The 9,233-nt window shown below is 29.8% G+C and overlaps 1 protein-coding gene across 2 annotated transcripts; it reads right to left on the minus strand.

Annotated features, from left to right (window-relative positions):
• Positions 1-1,432: 1,432 nt before the first annotated feature.
• Positions 1,433-9,233, minus strand: LOC130892021 (ubiquitin conjugation factor E4 B). Of its 2 annotated transcripts, XR_009058979.1 has the most exons (14): positions 8,969-9,233; positions 7,295-7,702; positions 6,668-7,232; positions 6,221-6,612; positions 5,020-5,204; positions 4,717-4,925; positions 4,189-4,435; positions 3,867-4,088; positions 3,036-3,349; positions 2,610-2,952; positions 2,376-2,553; positions 1,996-2,317; positions 1,718-1,837; positions 1,433-1,630 (listed from the first exon to the last, which is right to left on the minus strand). XR_009058979.1 is itself a non-coding variant. In XM_057797194.1 (13 exons), exons 1-13 carry the CDS (start codon positions 8,990-8,992, stop codon positions 1,776-1,778), a joined length of 3,471 nt encoding a protein of 1,156 aa, XP_057653177.1. In that variant the 5' UTR covers positions 8,993-9,233; the 3' UTR covers positions 1,433-1,775. The 2 variants fall into 2 exon arrangements, 1 of the variants encoding a protein (XP_057653177.1); XM_057797194.1 differs by having other exon boundaries at positions 1,433-1,837.

Here is a 9,233-nt window from a genome sequence, read left to right on the forward strand (position 1 = left end):
GTCAACTCACATCAATTCAACCAAAAAATGATGATTTTTTCACCACACATTAGATTTTTTATAAAATGGATCATTAGTTTTTTAATTAATTTTATGCACTCTGTTGAGAATTGATATGTTCTTCCCGTTTAGGTGTGTACAGGCTCAACTAATGCAACGATATGTGGAATTGACATCACATATATCATCTCGTTTTGACCAGTAAACTGAGTGGGATGGTTCTACCGGACGAAGAAATTTCACTGTTACGTCTTCATCTTTTTTGACATTTGTTATTATTCAGAAGAACCAGAGATCATCGTATTTACAAGTAATGTAGCGATAGGGGTACAAATCTTCTTCTTTCACATTAAGTTAATCTTCTCCTTAAATTGTATATTAGGCTAAGATATTCATCAGTACTGATTCGCCTTGCTTCTAATGTTCCAGAAGAGTCTAAGGGTCTGAAGTTGTGAAAACCTCTTGTACCTGGACAGTATTCAGTTTTTCAAATCGTGTTTCAAGCTGTCTGAGAATGTTTTCTGATGATTCTTTAGAAATGAAGTGCACATTTATTTTTGAAATGTTTGATTTACAAAAGTTGTAAAAGTTAGTTGCAGTCAGACACACACATACACACACCAACACCAAAGAAAGGTAAACATCACTACTTATAAACTGTTAACTCTAAGGACAATAGTAACAGACTAGATCATAACTGTCAAAGATACATTAACTACTTAGAAAAACAGCCTGTCAAGACTCCAAAACCTCATGTTGCAGCTTGCCCAGAGTAGGAGGCAGATTATCTGCCTGTTTATTTATGTGGTCTAATCTATTAAAACATTATTGTTGACTTTCAACTTAGGTTTAGAAATATGTTAAATTGAGACTTCTAAGTGAACATTTGTATTAAAGAACAAAATGTAAAAGCACTTTATTTCTCCTTATAAATAATGTGCTTTTTGTTAAATTGTTGACATTATTAATGTTTTTTAGAACAGTTTCTTATTTATAAAATATTTTTTCAAATATTAACAACCCCGCATTGCTCTTAATTAATATATTGTAACTTGCAATGGCCTTAATAAATTCTCTTTTGATATATTTAATTTTATGCTGAGCCATGTTTGCCTTTTTAAGATTTTAAAAAGTATATATATATATATATATATATATATATATATATATATATATAAATTCCTTATGCATATGTGTCAAATAATGAGAAGTTTGTTTCTATTCTAATACAAGTTTTACTCGGCGCAATTCAAGGCTCGGAAATTGAGAAACGACAAAATTTCAAAGTGTCCTAACTCAAAACGTATGTAAGATAATAATTCAAAATTTGCTGGTGTTCATTCATCTCTATATATAGAACAAATCTGAGATGTTTGGTGAAATGGCCTGGTTGAATTGACATGGAATGATCCACCTATGCAATAGAAGAATATTTGATTAATCCAAAGTTTTTATTGCATGTTATAGAAACAATACTTGATATCTGTACAAAAAATGTATCGTTTTACAGGATTGCACTTCTAAACAACAGATTAACATAAATGTTCACAATAAATAAAAGTGATTGTTGAATGTATTTAATAACATTTTATCTTCCTTTGGCTCCAATCATCATAAATGCAAATCATATCTATAAATAAATTTTTAAGTCGTAGAAAAAGTACAAAATGAAATATATTACACAATTATCACAATTGAATATAGGATTTAAACAAACCTTTTTCTTTAAATACACTTTCAATCAATACAGTTTTTTTGCAAATGTAACTAAAACTTTAATTTGATTTTGAGATTTTTTCAGATTTCCATATTCGTATACGCTCCTTTAGATCATCAGCTGAAAAGAAAAGAAGAAAATGCATCAAATCAATAATTTTTACTACAGAATTTAGCTTAAAATATATCCAATGATTTATATATAATGAAATTAAACAAATTGGGATATTGTTCATCATGTGATAAACATAAAAATTATTTATATTAGATTACATTTACCTGGAATCAACATTTCTTCAGTTAAAACCTGTCTATTGAAAGGATCTGTGTTACTATTTAATAAATGTCTCAAGATTACAGGTCTGTCCATGATCTGTCCACTTGGAAGTAAAACAGGATCAGACATAAGAGTATCCATTAAAGGATCCTTAAATTCATCTGGAGCATCAGCTAACCAGTCTTCAGATTTCTGGTTGTTTTCAAGAATAAGACAAGCTTTATTGGACAAAGCTCGGAATTGTTCAATTTGTACTGGAGTTTTGATGGAAATACGTTCTAACCTAGCAACTGCATCTTCAAATAATTCTTTCCTAAATGATCTCTATGAAACAAAAGAAGACGGAATTAAAGAATAAAAGAACTTTTATGTTATAACTTACCTCATCACCTGCGAGAGCTGCTGCAAATTTATCACAATCTAAATGTAGGTAAATATCAACTAATTGACTAAGTAACCTTCGCGGTTCCCAACCATATTTGTCAGGATTCCTCACTTTCAAATCCTTACATTTTTTACCACAAAGCTGCTGGAGATTAAAATTCAACATTGAAGCTAATCTAAAATTGAAAAAAATTAAAATATTTTTGACTTTAATATGATAATTGTTGTATACCTATCAACTAATTCCAATTTTAAGAATGGTTCCTTAATATCCACGGTTAAATAATGAAACATGTCTACTGTCTCTCTGGCAAGCGTCAAATACGATCTGCACTGTCTTTCGTCTGAATTCAGCTGTCTCATTCTACTTTGCTGTTGTTCAGAAGATAGTTTTGACCATTTATCTTCGTCGCTAATCAATTCCTGTACTTCGTGTATTCTTTTCAGGGATTCTAAGGATTCGTCGAGTAAAAATGTGGTGTCATTCATTAACATATTAACGAATTTAACAAACTGTATTCCGCTACGGGATTCGTTGATAACCGCTTGGCGATGGACGGATGACAACCACATTTCTAAAATGAAAAAAATGAGATTAATATGTCTTAATATGGTAATGGTACAGAACAGATACCACGTAAAACTTATCAGTACTCACTTTTTATAATTAAACTTATGTGATAACGTATAGAAAATTTATCGTAGAATTCCGAACTTGAGCCTGTCGTTTCGACATCCGTGTAGAATTTCATTAAAGAACTAGGGAGTATAGTTTGCGAGATATGATGGTTCATAAGACGAGAATAAATTACTTCACAACGAGGTTGTATTGTTGGCAATATTACAAAAACTACTTCGACTAGTTTGGCAACTAAATATGGATTCTTTACCATATTTGATGAACATATTGTCACTAATAACCATGATATCATACTATCTTCCATATTGTCGGCAATTACGTTGGGGAAATACCTGAAAATAATGATAATTGGTAACTGTCTATCGTCTATGATAGTTGAAAACATATTCTATTAGTTTATGTTAATGTTAACTAGAAAGGAGTTTCAATCAGTTTTATGTGAAGAAATATTCCTTTTCAAATAAAAATTTGATACAGATTTCATTTTTTAATAGTTTAAATCTAATAAGGGACATTAAATATAAAAGTAAGAAAAAGGTATCGTATATTCTATTTGATATAAAATTATGAAGTATTAGAAACTATTTCAGCAATTTCAGAATATCAATGTAAAATTATTAACCAACTCAATTTCAATCTACCAGTGTATATTCTTAATAGAATGTAGTAATAATTATAATATCACTGGATGAATTTATAAGCATCGAGTTCAATCAGATCAAAACAAGAGCAGGGTGACATATGAGTACACAAAAATGAAAAGGTTCAAATGATATTTTATTGAATTAAAAAAATTATATGTGCTTAAACATGTCATAAATAATAAGAAATTCCAAAAATTGTACTTACTGTAGTGCAAAGAGGAGAAACTCTGCAATATCCTCCATATACCATTCAGGTAATGAAGAAAATGCTGGAGAATCTACTGCAAGAGGTAATTCCGGTAAAGGGCTACCAGGGGGAACGTTCGTCATTAGGCTCATTAAATATTCTGATACAGATGAATAAAATACAAGGGATCGTCTCATTAAATTTTTATCCAAAATACCAGCATCTGCGCATATCTTGGATCTGCAATTTTATAAATAATAAAGTAGGAAAACTTCAACACGATTGAAATTAAATAAAACAAACTAATTAATTACAAAGTTATGTGCCTTAGATAACTTACTTATTCAATTTCTTCAGTTGTTGTCTCCATCTTTTGATGAATTGTTTATTTCTATTGGCAAATGGTGTGTTTCGCCACTGTGCCTCGGCTGACACGGTTTCTTCGAGTAATTTTTGTAAATCTTTTATCGCTCTCAACCTTCTTTGATACTTTTGAAGGGCAGGTAAAAGGGACAAATGATGGCAGTGTAATGTTAGGAACCAACATATTGTTGAAAAATTCGGCGTTTGATGTTCATGAGTTTTACCTTGAAACAAGAAAAATCATATATGAATTTTTAGTGCATGACGAAATCACAAGGTAATAAACCTGGTGAATTGGTGAATTCTACTATTTACTAAAAATATTTAATTAGTTTAGTACTGGAATATCACCAATATTAAGAAAATAATGAGTAAAAATAGCACAACTTTATATTACTATACACAAGTTATACAGTTCATATTTCAATTAAGTCATTGTTAAATACCTAGAGCTTTTACTGGATGTCACTTATTCCAAAATTATTATTCAAATTTACAAACTCACCAAACTCTGCTAACCAATCTGCAACTTCCTGAGAAGTATATTTAAGTCTTGTGTTGTTGTTAATGGATACAACTGTCTCTGGATGAAAGGGGTACATAAAATCCATTTTGTTAAGTTTAATTTTTAATGAAAGAAACTGTAGTACACTTAATAGATTCAACATAAAACCATCTCCGGCCAGAGTCCTTTCTTCCATTTGTAGCTGAGATCTGAAAAAAATTTACAACTTAAATTATAAGAAATATGCTATACAAAAAAATACAAATAATCAAGCTTATATGAAATTTGTCAAAATAAACTCACCTTTTTTCATTATATTTTAAAATTTGAGCAATATAATTCAAGCAAAAGTCTCTACTATCCTGATTTGCCATCATAAAATGGAATATTCTATGTTGTAGTCCTCTAGTGTTTTCTAATTCAGACTGTAGGACTTGAATTAAACTCTTATCACTAGAACTGTTTCCGGAAAAGAACTTTTCTGCCACCTTGAAATCGAATAATGATTATTATTTTCATATTCCTATTCTTCAATAATGTTAAACCACAAAGGGTTGTTATTAAGAAGAAGCAAGAATGCTTATCAAGAAATAAAGTGAAATGTTGTTGAAGTTCAGTAAAAAGTTAGTGATATAAGATACGGATAAGGAAATGGCTGCTGCTTTGATAAGAACTAGATTCAAAGTTTGGGATGTCAATATGTATGGTGTTCCTACTTTAAATTGATTAAGAAGTAATTTGTAGTTTGGATTGGTGAAGGTATATCAATAATAAGGGCAATGGATGCAACTATCCAAGAAAGGACAACAGCGATGATGGTCCCAGAAAGAAAGGACAACAGGGAAAGTGAGTTGCGAAAATTTTAAATATAAAATAAAATATATTATACAATTAAATGAAGAAATATATTAATAAAAATACTGTCAATGTTAAAAGTTATTTCAAAATTATATTTGGGTATAAGTGGGTGAATATTAATGGAAGTAATGGAAAACTGATATTCAAATTTGTACAGCTTCTAGGTATTGTCTCATTACAATTTTTTATTATGTAATAAATAATCTATATTTAAAGTAATACAAACAGTATGGTATATTTGTTTAACTAAATAGTTTGTTATATAACCTTAATTTGAATATAATATTAAACAAGAATATTTTGCTTCATTTAGTCCAATGGGAATATTTTTTATTAAGTTCATAAGAAAATTTTGTATGAAGAATTATTAAAAATCTGACAATATTTATTTATACAATAAAATGTATGATAGTTATTATCAGTGGAAAATACAAAAGAGTATGTATAAGAAGTTATATAGTTTGGAAAAATGGCCACACTGATAAATACTTCAATCATAAACATGTCCATAATTTGGAATTCTAACCATCTATTACCTAACAGAAAAATAAATTGTATTTTTTTACACATTTTCATCAAATTAAACAATTCAATCTCTCATGTCAGTTTATTTTTTTTATTATAGAACTATTTTCAATACAATTACCTTGGGTTCATCTTCTGCAAATACAGACACATTCAAAAAAGGTCCAAGGAATGAGCACCTCATAATCTCTCTTCCAGCTGCTGGTGTGCTTAGTGACGGTAAAAATTGAACTTGTTTGGTAACTAGAGTACAAATAGGTCTTGGTCCGCACCTAACATCTGTCAATTCAAACAATGTTTGAATGGGAGCTCGATGCTCATCACCAACTATACTAGCTTGTTGCATAATTTTAAACAGCCCTTGTAATATAGGAGTGAATACATTGGAAAGTAATTTTTCATTTGTGTGAGTCCTATTAATCAGTTCAATTAAGAAACCTCGTGGAAGAGATTGTTGCAATACTGGATACAACAATGGAGATTCTAATAGATTTTCAGGTGTGATGATAAATCCTGAAAAATATACAAAAATGAACAGATGTCTGTTTGAATTTGAAATATAGTTTACCTTGCACTATAAGTGTAACATAATGAATAACCTGAGCACGTAGCTCAGTTAGGATATCACTCATAGGAGGAATACTTGATCTTTTTGGATTGTTCCTCTCTTCAACACTGACTCTATTGTAACAATCCATTAAAAAATTGATGGCAACTGTTACACTATTTTGAGTACCCTTATTTAATGTTAAAACAGGCATTGGGTAACTTTCTGCTGTTGGACTGGAAGAGGAAGGGCTCAAATTTGATGGACTAGCTGAAAATGATCCTAAACTTCCAGTCTCACACATGTCAGACGTCGTTTGTGACAGAGCTTGAAAGGGATTCTCTTCTTTTACTATTTTGTAAAGTATCTCCATAATAGCATTTGAAGTAAGGTCCCGCACAGATATATTAGGAGTTTCTTGAAGTATTTTAGCTGTTTCAGGTAAATAAAGACGTGTTTCTGAAGTGTTCTTGAAAGTTGATAGTAAAACTCTTGCCACTGATGAATGAAGTTGTTGTAATGTAAGTTCAGTGGATACAGTTTGTTTTCTTTGTAAATCTTTCTTTTGTGCATCTAAGTCATCAACCTAAGAAAAAAACACAATAAAAACACAGGTTGATACAATGCTCACTTTTTGATATTATTTACCTCCATATTTTCAAAACCAGAATCAATGTCAGTATTTGCACAAATTTTATCTGCACCACCACCTATGTCATCAACTTCCATATGAATAGAACTAGTTTCAGAGTCGCTTCTTTGAGGTGGAGCTCTAGATCGACTTTTTGAACTTGATGGCATATTAATGTCAATTGGTTTGGTAGGTTCCTTGAAAACATCTGCTTTCTTATCTGTTTCAGGGTTTTTAAGTTCACTGTTAACATCATCTGATTTAGAATCATCCAAAGGATTAGGAGTTGTTTGAAAATTAACTGGAATATGTACGAGATTTGTGTTTATTGGAGATTGAGAAGTGGGAGTAATTGGAGGTGACAGTGAATTAGACGGTGATGTACTTCCTCTGGCAGTAAGTCGAGCTAAGCGTCTTCTACGTATCTGAAATATATTTGCATATTCTTAGTTTTGCTTGCATTAGTATAATGGATAAACTAAATACTTAATAAATTTTAGCTGTTCAATTGATTCCTGATATTCAGATGTTTATTTTCTATAAAATGTGTGAAATTATCAATCTACTACTCAACAAAACACAGCTGTATTTAATCATAAATTAAGCTTTAATGCCTATTATTAACATAGGAAGCAGCCTTAACAATAGAAATGTTATCAATGTCAAACTCATCAATGAAGATTTAACATTGACCTCACATACAGATAAGGAATCTATGAAAAAAATAAGAAAGTTTGATATTACTGGGTGTGTTTTGTAGTATTATGTTTCAATAGTAATTGATCAAGGAATGGAGAAACAAAGAGTTATAAAGAATAATGACATGAAAATGTTTTTCGCCTATAATGCAGACTATTGACTGAATAAGAATTAAGGGAGAGTTAACAACAAAATATTACAGAACAAAAACAAAGAATACTTACTGGAAAAGTAAGAAATATAATATTTTTATAGCTGAAATTTGTTTATGACAATCATTAGTTGCCTAAGCCATCATGCAATCAAATATGCTTTATCATCATGACTAAACTTTGTTTATGAAAATTATTAGCTATCTAAGCCATCATGCAATCAATACTTTTTCAGGTTTCAACACAACATAATAATAATACAAAACACATGGAAGCCACATTTCAAAAACATTTAGTATGAATGAAAAATATTTTTCAACTGAAAGTACTACTTTTTTTTCTATATTTTAAAATGGAATTTTTATTTGTTGGTTCACTGAAAGATGACGTACTTTTTCATTTTAATCATTTTCAATCTCGATTATGTTGTATTCACTTATTGTAAGTATTTAAAAAAAATAACAGAAAGTTAAAATAATTTCCAATACCTAGTTCATTTTTGCGTGAAACTGCGATGATTTTTTACATCAAGTTCATTAAACGTGTTATGATTGATGTATAAATATAACTACAAATAGGTAAATATACTGTATTCACATCCCAATCTTTTGTTCTCACAAACAAAGCTATTTAAAAAAAAACACGAAAATGTATGTATGACTATAGCTACCATGAAAAATTTGGTTTGAATTGATATAACAGGAATTAATTTGGGTAACTGGTTGGCATTAGATAGCACTTATTTTCACCTTTGTGATAATAAAGGATAATGTAAACAGGTATTTTCTTATCTAAAATTTAGATATGCAGGACTAATATTAATGTAAGTTTGGTACTTACTTCTTCTTGAGTTAATTCGCTCATGATTTTCTTTGTGAAGCTATTTGGTGATAGTTTTAGTAATAAAATTTTTTTAATAATTTCGTTACAACGCGTACCAAATAACCACTAAACGAATTTAAGGACGTCAAACCAATGACTTTTGCTTTCAAAAGTCATTGCGTCAAAATATCTTCGTCTATTAGTTCGGCTGTCATCGGATAAAATTGAATTTAATCGATAAGCTGAAGTATCGTATTTTAAAAATTAATTGGAGCTTCATGAT

The sequence above is a fragment of the Diorhabda carinulata genome, chromosome 3 (assembly GCF_026250575.1).
Source record: "Diorhabda carinulata isolate Delta chromosome 3, icDioCari1.1, whole genome shotgun sequence".
NCBI lineage: Eukaryota > Metazoa > Arthropoda > Insecta > Coleoptera > Chrysomelidae > Diorhabda > Diorhabda carinulata.